Source organism: Pecten maximus, chromosome 12 (genome assembly GCF_902652985.1).
Source record: "Pecten maximus chromosome 12, xPecMax1.1, whole genome shotgun sequence".
Taxonomy (NCBI): domain Eukaryota; kingdom Metazoa; phylum Mollusca; class Bivalvia; order Pectinida; family Pectinidae; genus Pecten; species Pecten maximus.
In genome coordinates, this window is record NC_047026.1 from 16,957,124 (window position 1) to 16,979,477 (window position 22,354).

Below are 22,354 nucleotides of genomic sequence, written 5' to 3' on the forward strand. Positions count from 1 at the left end.
AGTAATTTAAGCGTTTTCTTTGACATTACCTCGGTTCCGACTTTGATAACATGACATTACTTACAATTGACTTAGATATTACAATGAACTCAGTGGGATCATGTAAATCACCGTTAGATTGATGCAAATGTTCCTTAAACTTAGTTGAGTATAATGAACAGCTTATGCTTTGGAACCGTCTAAATTGCGTTAAATACAATATTTGGTATAGTTTAACAAGTAACTGTTCAACATACAATGTACGCAGTAAAAATGTATTCATCACAGTTGGATAAACATAGATAAACACAATGTTCGTTAGAGTTCATCAAGTGCGCAGTACACAGTAGAACTGTCCAAACTACAGTACCAAGTACAACAGTTGATGTAGTTAGGTGAAACCTAAGAGTAAGCCCTGAACAGTACGCTGTGACCAACGGGAGTCCGATTCCCGGCGCCAGGAGCTGACTAAGTATAACAATAATAGTATATGTTCACTAGGGGCATATCTTGTTGTCCGAGATAATTATAACAAAGTAGTGTTTGTATATGTATACAAATAAACTATAAAAACAGCCAGGCATTATTTTAGAAAATCACGTGGAATGAGAAAAGACAGTATTGGTTGTTGTGTGGCCGATATGAGCGTTCCCTAGATAGAGCTGAACAGCATAGTGTAGCACCGTACTGTGGCAAGCTAAACTGCTCTACGTCAGGCGGAGTCATACCGATGGCTGACGAACACTGGATCATTGTATAAATTGGGCTCAGATGCGATTGCACGTGCTTCTAACCCTACGGATAGGTACCAAGGGTGTTTCTGGTGCTAATTTGTCGTAAGGTAAGACGAAAGCAGTTATTGAGGCTGAATAGACACTTACATACGTACTTACATTGTATTTTTATAGCATTTAAGACTGTATTTAATTATAAACAGGGAAGTGTAAACAAATTACGTCAATACTTCTTAATATTTCATTTCAAATTAATGGAACAATGTTAACTTGCATTTGATTAATTGAATTATCTTCAATTAACTAATGAAGCACTTGGGGGTAGTTGTATACAGGCGACACAAGTTGATCATTTCTACAGAATGGTGTCACCCTTTTACGCCATTACGGCTAAATACCGTTTTAGCTACTAACGGATATTTCCAGATAAAATATATCGTTACAGATTCCAAAGATTCTTTTGTGTGGTGTGGCGATATTCCATACACTCTCGCAATGTGTGCAACCAGGGAAGTCTGGGAAAAGCTTATAATTATATAACTTATTGTCAAGACGCATCCTATTTATAGCGTTGTGTTGGAAAAAGCTCTGTTGCAAGTATTTATCAAACGTGTCATTTCTATCATAACCTGCAATATAAATGTCATTCCGTGTGTGGTGCATCTAATAGTACTTCCGGAAGATGTCTTTAAATCCCCTATTCAAATAGGTGCTGTTGATTATTTCTATTTTTATTGCGTCTTCAGTACCAGACATCGATTATAAACAATGCCTTCTTTATATTCTAGAACCCGCAATGGGACCGTACAAGCTAGCTTCCATAGACAAAACTATGATTGCTGATGTACAAAGAACAATACTGAAAAGTTAACAATAGCAGTAGCCTCGAGAAATATTTATCGTTAGGCGTTGGCATCCATCGCGTCTCATATCTGTTTAGTTTAACACGGCTAATTTGAACGTGCATTTTGCTTTGGCATTTTGGTGTGTATACTACAATGTGCATTGATTTACCATCAACAGTGTTGAACAGGTCTGCCAGCTAAATCGTCTACATACGTGGTCATCAAATTGATGTCCGAAAACAAAGCCAGGGAGGGTCGGGATGATGTGTGTTATCTAAATCAAGCGCGACTACAAGGTCGAGCCGCACAGCTGACTGGTATTAATGGCCCCGTCCACGTGTTTAGCGTTAGTCCCTAATTGCTGTATACGTTAACGTTCATTAACCCTTAAAACATGCAACACAATACGTTTGACTGGTTAGACTTGCTAAGCCGTGGTCAGTTGCTTGTAACTCCCTTGAAAGATGTTTTAGCCGATAATATACTGCAGAGTTCAGACTTGTTACACTAATAGAATTTCCCACAGGAACTTGGTACAGATTTTTCTAACATGAAGTCCATATAGTACATATATATACAAGTCCCTGTGATGAAACATATATGTATTGCATTTACCATTTTTCAAGTATCTACATTCTAATTATAATTTCGTTCCTTCTTTCGTCGTTCCAGTTGACTAACATTTTCTGTCAGAACGTTGAACAATGCATGTTATACTTTTTTTTTTTTTGACAACTCTGACACGTGTCTTAAACATGTAGAACCGTTTTAAGGGATGATTGCAATTCACAGATCAAGGTGGGAAAATCGTATTCAGTAAAACAGAACCGTTCGCTTGCGTTGATTCTGTATAGTCTATATATACATACCTCGAGCTCGGGGCCTTTTTGATGTCTTTATCTATATAGGAAGAACTCAATGTGGCATATTGCCGAAAACAAATTCAAAGATTTTGACCGACTTTTAAAGGGTGGTGATCAATGTAATAAGCACTTGCATAATGCTGAACGTAAAAGGCGTATCCTCCTCCCCCAGCTGCATTCTACACCAATGGCATGTTAAAATGTTAAAATTAATAGAACGATCAGAATGTATGAATGAAAAACTTTGATAAGATGATATTATTTCCGGCTTCTCGGCTTCTCTAAATTGATAATTAGATTCGTGATCTTAAACTGTTTCCCATGAAAACAGCGCTAATGACTCAATAGTTGTATCAACCTAAGATTGTGCAGAGAATAGCTTCCTTGGGCAATCATTATGACGTGGAACTACATTGCTACCTTTGAGTCGGTGCAAATACACTGCACACTACAAACGACAGTGTATGATATATGTAAATACTTGTCTGACAGTAACAGTGTTAATGCTATATTCATCAACGTGCAGGGACTTGACAATGATTCAAAACCCTCGACATATATATGTTTTATCATATACAAAACGTATATAATGGAACACGAGTTAGACATTTGGGCCAAGTTCCTGTGTCTCTCCCGATTACGTAATACTTTTCCCTATATCATTCGATCAGATTCTAGATCATCGCAAAGTCAGCCAAGCACTAATAAGTTACTAAAAAATCTAATAAGGATGACTACTGAAGCAGTAAAATCATTCATATTTTTCAGAGCACGAGACATTATTGAACGACACCATGGAAACCACAGAAACTGATAATCCCGGAAGTAGTCGTCGGAAACCGGAAGCTGCTGTTGCAGCTATGGGTGAAAACTTAGCAAAAGGTGTAACATTTTGTACCAAATGTTTGAGAAATCTGAGAAAGTTTCTGATGACCGTGTATTCCATCATTAAATCACTGATTGGACTTATCATCATTCTTATTATATATACTCTCCTTGGCGCCGCCTTATTCCAAGCGGTAGAACGACCATACGAACAGGAACAGAAAAACAGTTTAATTTCTTACAAGGAACAAGTGTTCAAGGATATTAAAGACAGCACATATCAATTAAATTCAGGGAAGATAACTCTGTCGAAATGGGAGAACCAAACACGTGACCTGCTGGATCAGTACGAATCAACAGCGAGGAGCAGTGCATATGGATCCATATCTGAAGAAAAATGGAGTTTCTATGGAGCACTGTTCTTCTGTGGGACAGTGTATACTACCATAGGTAGGTAGATAGTTTATAAGTATCAGGTTAGTTGTTTATAACGCTTAAGTAAGCAGTTAACATATATATCTCAGTGCTGTAGTACATTTTCACTAAGGAGGCACGGTGATTCAAGAACCATTCTTGTGTGTAAAGCACATTTTCAGACGTTTTAGAGGGCGATATCAAAATTCGGTAATAATGACAGCCACGATATCCATTATTGACTATTTAATACACTTCGGTGTCACTTTTACCTAATTCTAATCTAGAAAACAATTCCTTAAAAAAAACCAAAACACGTCTGAAAATGTGCTAAAGACCCTAGGGAACGTCCAAATACAAGTGGACTGTAACAAATTCTCAGGTCTCAATGATTCAGTGGTAGCATCGCTTGTTTGCGTGCTGGTATGGGCAATACGTACTTTTAGTGAACAAGATACTTTATATTTCTTACTTAACTGTAAATGAATACGTGGTAGGGGAGTGCTGGATATATCTTGTATACAAGCTGTTCACTCCGAATGGCAGCTCCGGCTATATTGAAAACGACAATGGTTGGTAGCTCGGGAGATCATTAAATCAATTTGCTTGAACTCATTTAAAGAATCTTAGTTTTGTAATTTAACTATAGATGTAAATAAAGACAATATGGCAGAAGCTGTTTCCAATATTACGCAATATGTCCGGTTTTTCATGCGAATTGTACAGTTGTATACCTGCTAATGAGCAGTTCTCTTTAATCTGCCCAATGCCTATACCCATTCAGTGGTAATATAGCTTTGTTATGAAAACTTGTGAGCGCTCAATCTTTACATTAACTGAAATGCGTATAGATCTTTTACCTTGAAATTATTTTCGTTAAATTTGTTGTCTTTCAATTTCCTTGATTTTTTTAAAACTGTCGATGTGCTGATAAAAAATGTTCAATTGCTTGATAAATCTGAATTTTGATACATACTGTAGTGCAGTTCGTTTTACCACCTATCGCGAACCTTGCATTCGCCAAATAAAGCATACTCTCTAGAAACCCATGCTGACCATACTCACAAAGCATTACAAACGCGTGGTTAGGATGGCGTGAAGGGATAATACACACACGTATAGAACACAGGGACCTGAGAATGTGAAATAGTCTGAGTGTATTTAAACCTATCCTAATATTATAGATGTTAAATATTAAAAGGAGATAGCCTAGTATAATGCTAAAAGTGTACCCCTCTAGAACCGTGAGACGACTAAAACTACTCACTTGTATAAAACTATCCAATATATATCATTTAATACTTAGACTGCAACCTTTTATCAGGCGCCTGTGTATATGACAGTTATATCGAGACAATAACTCTTACGATATACAGGAAGGTAGGCATGCAGAAAGATAGAAGGATACGAGAGCTAGACTTGTATTTACATTGTGTGGAATAACCTTGCTTCCCTGTGAGAATATATAATCTTGACGGGAAATGTTATGTAAAAAGGCATCACGGATCAACTCGTCTGTGTGAAGTGTTTGTATCTCTGACATGAAAGACTGCTCCCATCTCTGTTTTTGGAGGCAGTAAATAGAATAATTATACAAAGTGTACAGGGTACTTTTTGGTCATGTCACCGGTTCGTCCGATGGTCTTTTGTCTGTCCTGTATATTCCAGGAAAGTTACTCCAGAAATAGAAGCCACCTTCTGTTAATATGTGTTATATACTTATTAAGGCGATATACGGTTCATGATTGTCCGGTACAATATGGACACATCCGTAACCTGAGGTCAAGGTTACAGGAAAAGTCAATGCCCTTATCATTTAATGACATTCCATATAGAAGTGTGTATGCCACGAGAAAACATTACGTTATAAAGAAAGTTCTTAAAATAATTTAATCACAAAGTTTACTTTAAACTTATATTCATTACTTTACTGGTCAGGATCAAAGCGCGAGAGATCACGGAATACCTTCGCGAAAGGCGAGTACTTTATTCTTTCTTTCAAAATATGTTATTGTCAACACAGGTATAAAACAAAGTATTCTTACATAGAAAATTATAAATATTTAGTATTAACAAAAGGGATTGGACAACAGGCTATGCCTAAATTTGTCCATTCATGTATATTTCCAGTACTTTATTGAGTGGGCCAACCGATTATGTACTGTCATATAGAATATCAACGTGTATGCCAACACCCACAATTTCAAGGTCACAATTATCTCAATTGCTGTTCTTGTCTGGAGAGTAACCGGACCAATAGATACTATAAGTTATTACGAAAGATGACGTGTTTCACTAGTGACTGTAGTTTACGACTAGACGATATATTGCCTGTCACGTATCTGCATCCTCAGATTATTATCGGGTGAAGGTCACCCATAACAACGCTTGTTTGAAACCATCCACATTGGTAATGTATGGATTTTTGTATTACAACTATCTCGTTGCTTCACATGTGTGTTAATCCATAAACATATCTTCCCTTAAATCAATGAATGAGCAGGAATAAAATATCAAGACATTCCTAGCTTCAATTGCACCATTAGATGGCAGTGCCCCAAAGTCAAGGTCATACTGATCTCGCGGAGTGTTGTATTATAGCAACGTTGGAAATGAGCATTGTCATAATATTCAAGGTCATTGGGTTCGGATCTTTGAGAGTCTCTTCTCGCTATCGTTGCCCAGTCTCTGTAAAATGTAAATATTTTCAAATGAAGGTTAACGAGAATCTTCTTCCATCGTGACGATAGAGTTTGAAGGCTTCACATTCTTTAAACATTACGATAAGCAGTAGATTTATAACGGGGAGTCTGACGCATCGCATACATGTAGTAAATATCTGATAACACACCAAAGTGGTAATAAACTTTTATCACACTGTTCATCAGCAACCTAAATCACTCGTACAACCAGGTCGGGCAATGACAAAACACTCCTCTTTTCTTGTTGGAACGGCGGAAATGCTTCTTTCACTTGGCAAGTAAAGCACGCCGTGTTTGCGGTGCTGTGTCTCTGTGTGAATAGAACCACGCGGGATGCTCTGAGCTTTCTTAAAATGATTTACGTATTTATATGACAAATATAAACTAAAAGGCCATGGGCCACGTAGCTCTCTTGGCAATACTTCGGACAGAATACGAAAAATAAAATTTCAAACCCCGCACAAAAAGCCGAAGCCCGACAAGGTATAATCCGAAGGTTTTTCTATCATATCTGCCTTTTGAAAATCTGACATTTGCCGACAAATGATCGGAGCTCCTAGGAGCCATAGTGAAACGGGGCAGAAAGGGGGCATTTAATCGTATGTTTTCAACTATTCAATACCGTCGAGTGGATAGAAACGCACACGTATATTGGAATATTGATCATCTTTCAACTTACCTGATCAAACAGGCTTTAACTTTTGTTTATTCTCTTTTCAACTACAAGTACTCTTCTTTCTATCTCTTTAGGCCATTGTTAGGTTTATAAGATGTATAATTGTATCATGGAGAGGACATTGATAAGTTTATAAGATGTATAATTGTATCATGGAGAGGACATTGATAAGTTGGTGTAACTTGCGTACGATCTTTTTGTGCATTGTTTATGCAATAAAATTGACTTAAATATAAATACATTTCACCATACATAAGCAGGTAAATAGATTAGTCGGTGTATCGTAGCCTAACCAACTGCTCATTATTGAAATAATCATTTAAACAAATAAGTTGGCATGAAACGCTTTTCCTGATAACAGCATGCTTCATGGCAATGTCATTAGAGAGTAATGGATTTCAAACACTGATTAAGGTGACAGAGTTTGTTTACACTGTCACATACATTTATAATGTGATCGAAAATCATGTGTATGGATTTAAAAAGAAATGAAAAAAGGGCGAGAAAAGCAATCTAGTTACAATTGGATGTTTGAACAGGGAGTATAACGAGTGAATAATGAACATCAGATTTTAATTAGATTGTGTGAAAAGTAAGCTCCAATCACATGGGTTTGAAATTAATGATTATGATAATGATAATATTAAAAAAAAATTACTAACATCATACACTGACACTTTCAGCAAGAAGGCTTTTATCACAAATTTTCAAATAATCTTATTCAATATTTACTGTCGCCTATTTTTCACGACACTTCCGTCGATACTTTAATTATGAAATGTAGTTTAAACATTCATACCGTTAAATGGATATTCCGTTATATCATGAGGTTTTAAAACACTTTTGTCGGTACCTTCCGATTTTTTTGAATTAACACTTTTAATATTTCGCTTTCGGTTGGACGTAGTTCGCAGTTAGTAAATTTCGAGGACTGAATCGCCTTATCGAATTTTGCATAGATGATCATATCTAGACATTTGCTGGTATATACATGTACAGAGGTTTAGAAAGAACGGTATAACATTTTGCATTTTGCTAGACGCTGATTTACGCGATTATAGATAAAATAGTCCCCCCCCCCCCCCCCCCCCCCCCCCCCTTATGCGGTAATAAATCCTGTTGATTTGGGCTGTTTTGGCTAAGCACAATAATTCACAAAATATACACGTATTTCAGGATTTATGAATAATATTTAATATATCTACCCTCGACTGTTGTATATAAAGTTTTATTGATGTCGATGAGCTTACTCATTTTTTAGTGCCGAGTTAGCGAGTTGTAAAAGTACCAGCCTCAGTCGATAAGCTGTAAAATACATCACAAACATAACACTTTTTTGTATACACACTCAAACGTGTACTTAACAGACCGAGGACCTAAATGCAGCTCCTGAATAATTGATGAACGAATTACGTGGCTGTTGCATACATATAAGCTAATATGTCACAGTGTCTGCACTCTGTTGTAAGGGGACATCGGCCGTTTGATGAATTTCATTTATTTTGCCATTAGCAAAGAGGCTAAATCAAATTTCATTAAGCTCCGAGCAATTATCTCTCAGACGATTTTTTTCAGAGTTGCACAGTTTATTCCCATGGTTATGGCGATAGTACGTTTCGGTCAGACAGTATCTTAGTTATGTTGTGAAACTGTTATTTCTTATAAGTTAAAGGGTTAAGTGCAACTTTCAAACAAAATTCCGGAATCTCAAGATCACCCTTACCACGATTACGTATTTCTATAGTCAATTGCTCATGTAGTAAAGAAATAACTCGATTTATTTGGTGATAATCATATTCCGAGGGTTGAAGTTTTTGTCAACGTCACGCAGGAATGACGAATTTTTCCTCCCCGGAACGCATCCTCATTGATAGCGTGTGGCATATATAACACACTTGATGACGCCAGCCTATTGTGAAGTGTAATGTTTTCAGGATAATTGTGTGGGATAAAGACATATTTCTACCCCCTTCCATTTTTAACTAGATAATTTGATATTCAATACATTGCTGCTACAGTACCTTAACATATAGTAATATATATTTGTAGAGCCGTAATCGCCACATCTAGATCTATATGACATCTAAGCTAGTAACAATTTTATTTGTTTCAACAACCAAGACGAGTTTGATGCTCTTGAGTATGTCACTACCCTGGTTCTATTTTTGAGAACGGGACATTTCTTCGAGAGAGATTGTTTGTCGCTATCGTCACTACAGTTGTGTCCCACTCTACAAGAACAGTGGTTCCTTTATTAGTCCCCTGCCGTTTGAAAAACGGGGGGGACTATAGGTTTACCCTCCGTCCGTCTGTCTGTCTGTCTGTCTGTCTGTCTGTCTGTCTGTCTGTCCGTCCGTCTGTCTGTCTGTCTGTCACGCAATAGTTGTCCGGACAACTCCTTCTAAAGTACTACTCCGATTTTAATGAAACTTGATATACATGATCAGTATAACATGTAGTTGTGCATCCCACTTTTTTTTTTCCAAAAACCAATTTTCAAAATGGCTGCCGGCTTCTCATTGGTTGAGGCTTGTCCGGACTACTTCTCCTAAAGTTCAACTCCGATTTTAACGAAACTTGGTATACATGATCAGTATAACATGTAGTTGTGCATCCCACATTTTTTTTTTTTCAAAAATTCATTTTTCAAAATGGCTGCCGGCTTCTCATTGGTTGAGGCTTGTCCGGACAACTCCTCCTAAAGTACTACTCCGATTTTAATGAAACTTGGTATACATGATCAGTATAACATGTAGTTGTGCATCCCACATTTTTTTTTTCGAAAAACTAATTTTCAAAATGGCCGCCGACTTCTCATTGGTTGAGACTTGTCCGGACAACTCCTCCTCAAGTTCAACTCCGATTTTAACGAAACTTGGTATACATGATGAGTATAACATGTAGTTGTGCATCCCACATATTTTTCTTCAAAAATTCATTTTTCAAAATGGCTGCCGACTTCTCATTGGTTGAGGCTTGTCCGGACAACTACTCCTAAAGTACTACTCCGATTTTAACGAAATTTGGTATTCATGATCAGTATAACATTTAGTTGTGCATCCTACATTTTTTTTCCGAAAAACCAATTTTCAAAATGGCCGCCAACTTCTCATTGGTTGAGACTTGTCCGGACAACTCCTCCTAAAGTACTACTCCGATTTTAACGAAACTTGGTATACATTATCAGTATCACATGTAGTTGTGCATCCCAATTTTTCTTTTCGAAAAAAAAACATTTTTCAAAATGGCCGCCGGTTTCTCATTGGTTGAGGCGTGTCCGGACAATCCTAAAGTACTACTCTGATTTTAACGAAACTTTGTATACGTGATCAGTATAACACGTAGTTTAAAAAATGGGAAATAAATAGCTGCACTCCTGGGTCAGGCAGGGACTTTGTATTGCTGTTGCAATACTATCCATCCTTGTTTATGCTAGTTACAATGATTTCGGTGTAGTTTTTTTGTTCACTTAGGTATGTTTTTTATGTTGTAAACTATGAAATCCGAAGATAGGATTGGCATTTCTGAGTTGAATTTCCCTGCTGCCAGTGCGATAACCGGATGCAATTTATAGCATCGTGGGTTTTATGGTTTTAATTGATAGATTTTCATTTGCTTCTGTGAGATTAGAAATACGTTTTTGAAATAGCATATATGTCATTGTTTTGGAGAAATTCCAAATTTGTGTACAGTTTCAAATATGGCCAACAATTCGTGTACAGTTTCACATATGTACTACAACGTCTGTTATCGATTAGTGAAGTGTTCATCATTATACTTATATAATGTACATTACACGTGGTAACCTGATGATAGATGGCGCTGGGGGTTAATACTGTAGGCATATATCAATTTCTCTGCAAAATCATGTTGTGTAGATTATAATACGGTAACCTAAAATAAAAGGCGCTGATTAACGTCATGATTCATCTGGATTGTATATCAATTTTTATATTCTAGACATACCTAGGAAAGCATTAAAATCATTTTCGTTTGAACTGCAATCGTCTTTTCCAATTCCTCGTGCATGCACGTCGACGTATATCGTTTGCCTGTCTGTCTGCATGCATGCATGCTATTCTATCTGCGCAATCAATACATGTACTGCATGCACGCAAAGGTAGAATCGTGCTACATGTCAATCATACTAGCGTTAGGTGGCAAGGAAAAAATAAACTGTAAGTTTGTTGATTCTAGAATGAGCATGAAGTATAACAACAGTCGTAAGGTGTAGTAATAGTGCTACATATGAGGAAAAAAGAAAAAGAAAGATTCGTGTATGTTTAAATATGATATTTTGGGGCTTATTAATATGGCCGGTTGATGGTAGTACCGGTATAGTCATTCGCGGGATCATCACTTTGAGAATGTGACCTGGTTTTACATTTCCTGTGTCTTAGATTAGATTAGATTTATTTTCTGGTGCAGGGTGTAAATCCTCTATACCAGACTCAATACATAATACATGATATAATAATGTATATCTTGATTTTCCCAGTGTTATTCAGCCTATCTTTAAACGTGTTCGTATTTTTCGAAGATATCACTTCCTTTGGGAGACTGTTCCATGTCTTGACTGTCCTCACTGAGAAAAGGTTTGCCCTTGTTGATGCCATGGATAGTTGCAGATATAACATTGACGAGATGTCATATTATCCCATCATTTTACGAACGTACTTGCTGCTTCGTTGTAGATGTTGTCTTCGATGAAAGCATAACAATCCGAAACCTATGGTCTATTCTAGTATTTGTCGATGGTCCTCCAGATGATCTATGTTTGATAATAACACACACCTGTTGTATTGACTTTAAGTTAGAATTACGAATGCTCTTCCTTCTGAAGTATCGCTACGTGTCACTCTGTGTTAGCGTTTTAAACTCACTAACATGTCAACCTTACCCTATTAAAACATCTCCCTCGGACTTGACATAAACATATTGATAATTTCAGTGGTATACGTTGCTGGTGGACTGTATTCCCGAGGATTGATTTAGTTAGTGACACGATTTGGAATTGAGAAGAGTATCTGAGCTTCATTTGAAAATTATCGAAATATATGAAATTTATTGAATAATGTAGCTATTAATCTTCCCTTTTCGATTATGACATTTAAAAAAAAAATTCTTTGGTATTCCCAAATTTCCTCCTAGACATCAACACTTTAGGGCCTTGGCATCATCACTGACGAGTCCGAGTCGTTAGTTAATTTGGCTTTACTATATCTTACTCTAAACCTGTATTGAATTATGCCAATATATCGTGTCTTTTATATTCCTTTGGATTGCTTTAACAGTATAAATGATATGCTTAGTCCTCAATTTAATTTGAAGTATATGGTAGAAGGTGGTGATTTTCGTTTACAGTGCCCAGATTTTAATTTGTTATGAACCAAACTTCTAACTAGCATGGCGAACTAATCATTTTATCATGTACATTTTGGCGAATATCAAAGAATGAACTAAATATAGCTCCAGAAACTGTTGGAAGAAAACCCCAGCCAAACGCCCCCTAATGTCAGTTATAACATCAATATTATATATATATGATTAATTCTACATTATTTAATATGGCTATGAGTCAAATGTCACCAGGATTAATTGATGTAATAAGGCTCTTATCTATGGAATTCCGTATTATTTAGAAATGATTATACCATTGTATGTTCTAGAATAGAATAATTGGTTACTAACAAGATAGAAATTCAGTTTGATAATTAAATCTGTCTGTTATCTCTCAAATAGAAACACAAGGCTTTCATCACTTATTAAGGTGAACTGTTCTAGTCATATCATATCAGCTTTCGGATTGGTTTGCTAAAAATATATCTATATCTGAAATGAAAAAAAAATGCTAGAAAGTAGCAAGAGATCTGGCTTACATTAAAACATATTGATATAGCCAAGCTGTCGAGACATGGACCGAATGCTATCTATGTTGACGTAGTTTTAATTTATCAACATACATGCTTAGCATATTAAGTTATTTATAGAAATTCACATACACTGTAACAGTGATCGTTTTGTGTGGAACCCAATATAAAACAATAAGTTTTTTTTTATTTAATTGTTTCTTATCCAAACAGGTTGTTCATATTATTGACAATTAAGTAAGATAATTTGTCCTGTAAAACCATTACATATGTCATCATCTTCCGTTTTGTGGGTGGTGATGTCAATGTAGTCTTATTAGTAGTTAATAGAATAACACTATTGTATTCTTCTTGGTTATTTTTCGGCATAGCCGTATAATATTCTTTTGTCCCGGATATGAAGCGACGGGTGGCGTTACTGGTCAAGATGAAGCATGTGATTGGTCAATGTAGAGGTAAATGCAAAATGCAGATATGCAGTTAAAAACGAAACAAAGTTAAGATTGAATGCAAGCTGAATAAGTGGATGTATCTTTTCAAATGACACATTAATAAAATTATATTCCTGATTCAAATGCAGTCCTATTATCACCAAAATGATTCAAACCGATATGATTTTGTTATCTGTGCTGAAACGCATTAGTTCGTTGATTTATTTCACCAGCAGTTTTACATCATAACCACCAGCAGTAAAAGTATGCCGTTTATCTTTTTTAAAGATATTTCTTGTTCCTTTTTTTCCATCAACACTATTTTCTTGTCAGAAACACAATATATTCAACGATTAAGGGGATGTTTTCACTACGTACAAATACCTCCTGAGGTTATCGGATGTCTAAGTAACGCTAAAGGTATCAGCTACTGAGTAGTTATTTTAGAGAGCAGAAGATCATCCTTACACACCAAAACCACAGTGTTATTTACAAGGCATGGTAATTAGGCACATGTTCTGTTTTCTTCTGGTTTATTTTGAAAGCATATGCATACATATACTCCCAATACAACTACTGACTCCAAACTGATATCTCTGATCTGTGTTAATGAGAAAACAGTCAAACAATAAATATATTAATTGTGTCTTTTAGAAGTTTACTGTTCCACAACTTAAAGAAAAAATCTCTTTATTTTCATTACAAAAAGCGACAATGATGTTTATCTTTTACATGGAAAAATAAAAACAAAGTAATTTGATCTTTCCCATTTCTGTTTTATCGTAACACTAAAGATTAAACAGAATCACAAGCATACTGCGTTACTGTATGCAGCTGTTTTGTGTTTGTTTGTTTTGATTTTTCAGCTTTACTCTCTACAGCTAACAGCTTGTGTTAACACAAGGTTCAGTGTACGATAGCTCATTTATATATGAATACACTCCACGCCGACTTCTATCTATCTCATTAGGCGCTTTACATCAACACGATCAGGATCACATTCGCGTTTAGCAGGGTTGTTTCCTTTCTATTGGTCTTTTTTCTATGGTACACGTCTGGGTGCTTTAGTTCATCCCTATTAATTAGCACCTAATGACACATCAGTTTAACACATATCGCCACCCAAAGCGTGTGTTTGTATGCACTTTTACTTCCCCAGAAAAACATTCAGATTTTAAAATTTTGTATGAATTATTGATTGTATGTCATGATCGTAGATCGTATACTTAATCGTTTATTCTCATTCATGTTAAGGCGACTAGTGTAACCGTTGGGTGATTGAACGACAAAATTTGGCAAGTTTCTGCTAGGTACTGATCTCCATGGTGCCAAAGCACGATGCTGAATCGTCGTCTGCTCAGTAGTGTGTACCTCGTGTCTAAATCCGACCACACAATGTCTCTTCCTATGTTCATACAGTACAAGTAACACATGTCATACTGTGAGACTGCTGCGGTCCGTCTGAGTTGCGAATTCCTGGCGAAATGCATGGCTAATCAATCTTTACGGAACAATACGACAACGTATTCACACAACTACCTATTATCTACCGACAACAGAACTACGCTGATTACTTACTAGTATATGTTCGTTCCTTTCGAGAAAAGGACCATTTAGCAATCGCCTAATTTACATACAATAAAAAATATCAAAGGACAGAATAAAACAACTTAGCTGATTGGTCTAATTCTCATTCGTTTAATTCTTACGGTATTTATCAAGATTATAAAATATATATTGCCATATGAATTAAGTAGCGTCATACCGTAAGACACAACGAACAAATACATAATGTATTTCTGTAACTTTTTTCATATTTATCAAAAATTTAGAGTTGTCTCACCTTGACAAATGAGCATTGGCCACACCACAGGCAGTGTAAAACAAATGATGCATGATGCAGACATGTCATTTTCAGTCGTATTTCTGATATTGGGTTCACTTTGCCGGTATTACGTCATACTTTTGTTAATTAAAGGTACAATTAACTACCACCTTTTCATTGTGTATCGCCGTTTGTGTTTGTTAAAATGTTGGATACACACAAAAGTTCGTACCGCAAAATAATGTCAGTAGCTTGAACATTATTTAAAATGAACCACGAAAAAAATATCCCCGCGGATATTTCCTATCATACAGTATTTGGTTTGAGTAAATTTGTGAATTTTATCCATGCTGTTAAAAATGCCACCAAACAAAACTTTTACTGATTGATTGCCTTTTAGCAGATAAATCTCTGCAAATTCCCCCTAATTTCTGTTAGTCTTTTAAAAAGACCTGTTAAGAAATGTTAGCTAGTACTTAAGAACTTTCAAATAACAACGTTTTGTGTCTTTTCAGGGTACGGGAATATCGTTCCTATGACTGGTATCGGTAAGATATTCGCCATCATCTATGCCATTACAGGGATTCCTCTCGCTATGATCGTGTTGGCGGAACTTGGCCGGAAGTTCACGATTGGTCTGAAAGTTTTACTTGTGATTATACAGAGGTTTTACCGGCTTCGAGACTATCGGAAAGTTTTACAACGGAGGTTCCGTCCAAAGGAAAACACCAAAAATGTGGAAGAAGGGAATGTTGATAATGGACCGAAGGGAGAATCTGATCCAGCACAGCCGCCTGATGACCAAGAGGGAAAAGTGGATACCGTCGTAAATGTATCCCCTAATGGAAAAACCGAAGTGGTCAACGGAGAAAGCTCGGATCAGAACTCTCCAAAAAGCAACGACACGGACCTGGAGGCAAAAGAGCAAGAAGGAAACGAAGACACGAATGTTGAGAGCAAAAAGCACGTTAATGTTGTGTTTGGGGTTGAGATCGACGAAGAGTTTAACTTACCCCCATCTCTCGCTTTAGCAATTATGGTGATCTACCTACTTATTGGTTGTTTGATGTATCCCGCCTGGGAGAACTGGACGTTTCTCGATTCTTTCTACTTTGTATTTATATCAATGTCCACTATAGGATTCGGTGATATTCTGCCCGCTCATCCTAAATATTTTCTTATCAGTGGAATCTATCTTTTCATTGGCCTATCGCTCATCTCCATGTGTATAAATGTTGGCATCGAATTCTTCACGAAAACAATGAAGAAAGCCAAGAAGAGAATGAACAAGGCCAAAGATAAGATGGCTGAGATGAGCAAGGAGAAAATGTCAGAGGTCGGAAAACATATGGACAAAGCTAAGGATAAAATGTCGCAGGTCACTGATAAGATGGCGGAGGTCACGGATAAAATGGCAGAGGAAGTGAAGAAAAATGTCGAGAATGTGCAACGCGAAATTCAAACGAAAAAAGGAAGCAAATCTGGTACCCCGGTTCCTTCTCCGACGGAGGATGTCACAAAGGGGAGTAAGGCTAATACTCCTGTGCCTTCCCCAAGTCAGGTGAAAAAAAGAATGCTTTGAACGATTACATTACCAAGGGACATAATGTCGGATTATTGCAGAACCGGCGACGTAGTACACCTTTGATTGCATGTGTTGTCGCGTACGTGTTGCATATTATACCAAATATCAGTGACGTCTTACACAAGAAGTCATACACTATAAAATGTCCTACTTCGAGCGCCAACTATTTACTATAATCTGGTTGTCCCGTCTTATATGATTACATATGCGAATACACAACAACCAATCACTGCCGTTCTTCTAAATGGTGACGCACGCGCAAATGATGTCTAGTTGCGGACCAAAGGAAATTGGTGGTTGAGGCGAAGTCGACTAGGCATGCGCATCGTAACTTTTTGTTTCTCTAAACATGCGTATTACATGTAACCAAAGTGAGTTCGCTTCCATAACAGTTAAATCTTAGTCACTATAGTTGGCGCTCGAAGTAGGCCATTATATGGCACAGCATTGTCTATGACGTACTATTGTCTATAACGTACTATTGTGTATGACGTACTACGCAATAGTAACATAAATTAGATTGCATAATTGAGCAATATCCGATATTGACAATCGTTGACTCAAGTTCGGTTGGAAACCTGTTGTTGTGATTAATTGTATTATCATTTTCTTCATTTCCATATGTAATATAGGGTTTTGTCATCTAACGAGCTATGGTATAGGGTATCCTTTGTCGGTAGACTGATGGTTCCACAAGCCATCAGTACCTCTGACGGGAACACTAGGAACTCCGAGCTTACATCCAATATTTATGAGCTTTGAGGTGTGGCCTAACGTGAGAGAAGTCTATAGGTTAATTCCGTAAGCTCATAATACGTCACCTCGGAGGGGAACTGAAAGCTTTTATTTCGTAATGATTGATTTTTAAGACAAATCTTAATACTGACGATATTTTTGTCCTTATATAAATCTTTAATGTTTTATGTTTCTTTTTGATTAATTTTTTTTTGAGATTCGTAAACAAATATAACTCTACTATTTCCTCGGTGCCTTTCTGTGTAAATGTTATTCCGAAGTAAACGATTTTCTGGAATTAATGTTTTTTTCCGGAGTATATGTTTTCCCGGAGTAAATGCTTTTCCGGAGTAAAAGGTTTTCCGGAGTAGATGATTATCCGGAGAATAAAATGTTTGCATCCTTACATATTCATACACATCTAAGGTGTTGTGTGAAACACACCCGAGGGGTTCCGATTGATGAACAGGGAGCACCAAGAATGGCTTTTATTGAATACTGTTTCAATGAAACAGATTTGATTGTGGTCCGCTACCACAACCTCGTTGATTAGTCTCATCAATAAGCTTTGTACAAATTAAATTCCACCAATTTTTTTTTTCTCCTTCAAGATTTTTCAAATTTAGATACCTATCCATGTTTGTGCTGTAGTTAGATGTTCTGGTAATGTTTATTAGACTTTTTGTGTATACCGACTGTGATTTCCCTAGTACACATGTACACCTGAGCCGGATTAACAGTGATCTTGGACTTATGGCGATACGGAAGAATTGATAGAATTTCCTTGCATTGTTTTCTTCAGTAACTATTGTTAGATTTGTGCATGTTATCGATCGTTATTTTTCTTATATGCGTATGTTTAACTTTGTGATTTACTTGAAAACGTGTGCTGCACGTGAGGTGGAAAGAATGATGAATGCGTCAACCAGGTGAAAATGTTTTTGATGACCTCTGTTTTACATTGTAACAACATTATTATTCCATTCAATTCCATTTTATGATCATGTTTTGTCTCCAGAATCGTTCCATAGGATTCAGAAGCAGGCGTTATAAAGTGTACATGTTGATGTAGGAAGGGGCATAACTCGTACTGTAACTTCAGTGTCTACACATCATCTGTTATCAGAACAGGAAACACGTTTAGCTGTGTATATGTTATTTTCAAATAAAAATAGACATATTTACCATGACAATAGTCCGTATCCACTAAACTTTAGATAAAAATCACTTCTTCGTCAGTCGATTTCCTGGATTTTTACTTAAAACCAGCGATATCTTACTACTAAGGAGCATGATGTACGCGGTAAATTGATATTCTTACTTTAAAAGTTTTAGCAATTTCTGAATAGCGATCCCTACTTCCTCATTGTTATCATACCCACATGCTTTAGTTCGATCATGGCTTTTTCCAATACCGATGCATAGTCCCGAGGGTACGAGGAATGTTTCAACGTGGTTAATATGATCTTAATTGTAAACGTAAATGTAAATTTTATTTATTTTCCAACAATTGCGAAACAATTAATAAAACTAACACCAATATACACACTCTTGTTGGCCTAGGTAGAAACGCGAGGGTCTAAGTGTGTCTTAGCGGCACCCGGAGAAAACCCACTTGGTCGGGCAGGTGAAACCAAACATTTTCACGTCCGCTCGGGTAATCGAACCCCAGCCGCCTAGTTGAAAGGCAAGTGCTTTACCTCTGTGCCAACTGACCATCCTGTCTATTTTTAGTACTAATAGTGTTATGTTCTTCAATGTATGCTTCATGTGAACATGTAGTAATATGTTCAACACGATCGAAAACCCTTTGGTATGCTAAGAGGTTTTGTTAGCACTACGTGGTTTCCCAATTTAATAACTTGACATAACTTGCATGGACTTGATAACACATCGCATTGCACTTTCGCGCAACTGGACGGAATGTGTCTGATTGGCTGAAATTACGCGACGTCACAGAACACTCGCACGAGCGTGCAATACGATGTTTTATTACTGTCGCAGAGTGTTAAATGGAAAGCACGCTTGTACGGGTTTGATGTAGACGATGGACATCTGATACAAAACGGAAAACGTAATAATAATGATTATTTGATCTAAATTAATGATGATGATTAATAATGTAAGTGTCGTCAAGTTTAAGATGCTTTCTTCACCTGGTATGTCAACAAGAATTCTCTTTAAAGATTTCTTCTGCTCATGTTTAAACTTCGTTTCCTTGATTTTGAGTGAGACTTATGGGAGACAAATACATAGTGTTCTTGACATAACAGTGCCAGAGATTGAGAAAAATATATCGGGGAATGCATATTAAAGCGAAAAATCTACAGTCATACTTCCGGTTTGTACTTGATGTAAACGTACAATGGTACGTGAGTGCAGTAATATAATGTTCGGAAAAGTCCGTCGTTTTACAACTAGCTGTAAACCATGCATACTTCAGTGTGAGGATTACTTTTAGAAGTTTCAGATAAAAAAAGAAAAGAAAAAAAGGTGAACGTCAACTCGATTAATTATCATTCACAATTATTTGGTGAAATTCGAACATGTGTAAGTCAACATTCCTTATGATCAAACCTAGTTTGTTATTATTGTTTTTTTTTTTAAATCTTGGTGTATTTGAAAACAAAGTTATTAAATATTTTATCTGGCGACAAAGCCATCAACTTACAGTGTATCGCGCAAAATGTTGTGTGGTTTGAGAATCAGAGTATAGACATGTGTTCAGCTCAACCCGCTGATTTGATTTTGATTGCTTGACATATTGCATTTAACAAACCTCGAAACCGAATTCAATTCAACATGTTCTCGTGCTTGGCTGCATTAGGCAGAGATTTCCTCATATTCTATTAGATTTCTTTAACTTTACATTCCAGTTGATACTTATAACCCTACATTAATAATGTCAAGTTTTGATTTCGTAATTGATGGTATTTAGACCGCCCGCTGCTTGGATTTTCACGCATGAATATGTTTGTTATTCCATATAAAACCATGTTATTGCTTTCCAAAATGCTAATGTTTATTTAGAAATGTAGAAGGAGAGGGTTCTGCAGGATAAGTGATTCTAAAGTTACTCGTGTATAAATCCAACTATTGTAATTGAAATAAAAATGTTTGTACACCTAACCGCTGGTTTTCTTTAAGACACTGCCCGCGATATTTTGACACGTTTTAACTAAATTTCATTGGTCTCAATTTCCACACAGATAACTTGTTCGCTGACAAAGGCCTATCATGCTGCTTAGGAGGTTAATTCTACCCAAACACGATATGTAATTGTGTATTTAGATACACTACAGTGTAACCAGGTAGATCACTACATGCTATAAAGCACCCCAAGTTTACTTTTACTGTACATCCTTGATGGGAATTCCGACATGAACTGTTTTCATTGTGTCCTCCTGGTTTGTGTTATTTTATCATTAAATCTATTATCATTATTGTTCCAGTGAAGAATGTTTTCGTATTAAAATATGAATTTTACATGTGTTTGTTTTGTTTTTGTGTTGACTGCCCGATGGTTATTATATGTTACATGGCACAATGCCAGTTTGTGAAAAACTTCAAAGCACGTGATAAGTATTGAAGTAGTCTACTACACCGATTTGTTTTTTAAACCCATTATAACAGCGCCGTGAGTTACAAGATCAAACAGAGCTATTATTTACCCTAATACAGAAGGATGATTATTCTTACAAACTAATACATTTGAACAGTGACCTCTTTCACCTGTGATCACGTGCTTATCTCGTGCTTTGTCAAATCGCTCGCTGACAACAGTTTGCTACATTCAAATTCGGGATAAAATGACATGACACCTCTCGGTGTTCATGATAAAAACAGTCCACGAAACATCTTACAATTCCATACACATATACCGTACTACAAATGTAAATACATATACAGTGCTATACACATATACAGTAATATACACATATACAGTACTATACACATATACAGTACTATACACATATATACAGTACTATACACAAATATACAGTACTATACACATATACAGTTCCCTGCACATATACAGTACTATACACATATACAGTTCCCTACACATATACAGTACTATACACATATATACAGTACTATACACATATATACAGTACTATACACATATACAGTACTATACACATATACAGTACTATACATATACAGTACTATACATATACAGTACTATACACATATACAGTACTATACACATATACAGTACTATACACATATACAGTACTATACACATATACAGTACTATACATATACAGTACTATACACATATACAGTACTATACACATATACAGTACTATACACATATACAGTGTCATACACATATACAGTACTATACACATATACAGTACTATACACATATACAGTGTCATACACATATACAGTACTATACACATATACAGTACTATACATATACAGTACTATACACATATACAGTAATATACATATACAGTACTATACACATATACAGTGTCATACACATATACAGTACTATACACATATACAGTACTATACACATATACAGTGTCATACACATATACAGTACTATACACATATACAGTACTATACATATACAGTACTATACACATATACAGTAATATACATATACAGTACTATACACATATACAGTGTCATACACATATACAGTACTATACACATATACAGTACTATACACATATACAGTGTCGTACACATATGCTGTGCTATGTACACATATGCTGTGCTATGTACACATACACAGGGTTATACACATTTACAGTGCTAAACACATACACACTAGGAGAGGAGACTGTAACACAAGTCCTTATGTTACATCACTGCTTTTACGTTTTACTCGACAGTCTGAAGAGCTTTAAAC

General features: G+C 36.3%; 1 protein-coding gene across 1 annotated transcript; it reads left to right on the forward strand.

Moving 5' to 3' along the window:
- The first annotated feature begins 529 nt into the window (after window positions 1–529).
- Window positions 530–20,970, forward strand: LOC117339366 (potassium channel subfamily K member 9-like). The gene is made up of 3 exons (XM_033900916.1): window positions 530–820; window positions 3,190–3,696; window positions 15,680–20,970. Exons 2-3 carry the CDS (start codon window positions 3,216–3,218, stop codon window positions 16,744–16,746), a joined length of 1,548 nt encoding a protein of 515 aa, XP_033756807.1. The 5' UTR covers window positions 530–820; window positions 3,190–3,215; the 3' UTR covers window positions 16,747–20,970.
- Window positions 20,971–22,354: the final 1,384 nt, after the last annotated feature.

Bases quoted from the DNA above. Each gene is read 5' to 3' on its own strand.
- LOC117339366 (XM_033900916.1), top strand. From the start codon at position 3,216: ATGGAAACCACAGAAACTGATAATCCCGGAAGTAGTCGTCGGAAACCG. The intron at 3,697-15,679 runs GTAGGTAGATAG...GTGTCTTTTCAG, and splicing joins GACAGTGTATACTACCATAG to GGTACGGGAATATCGTTCCT.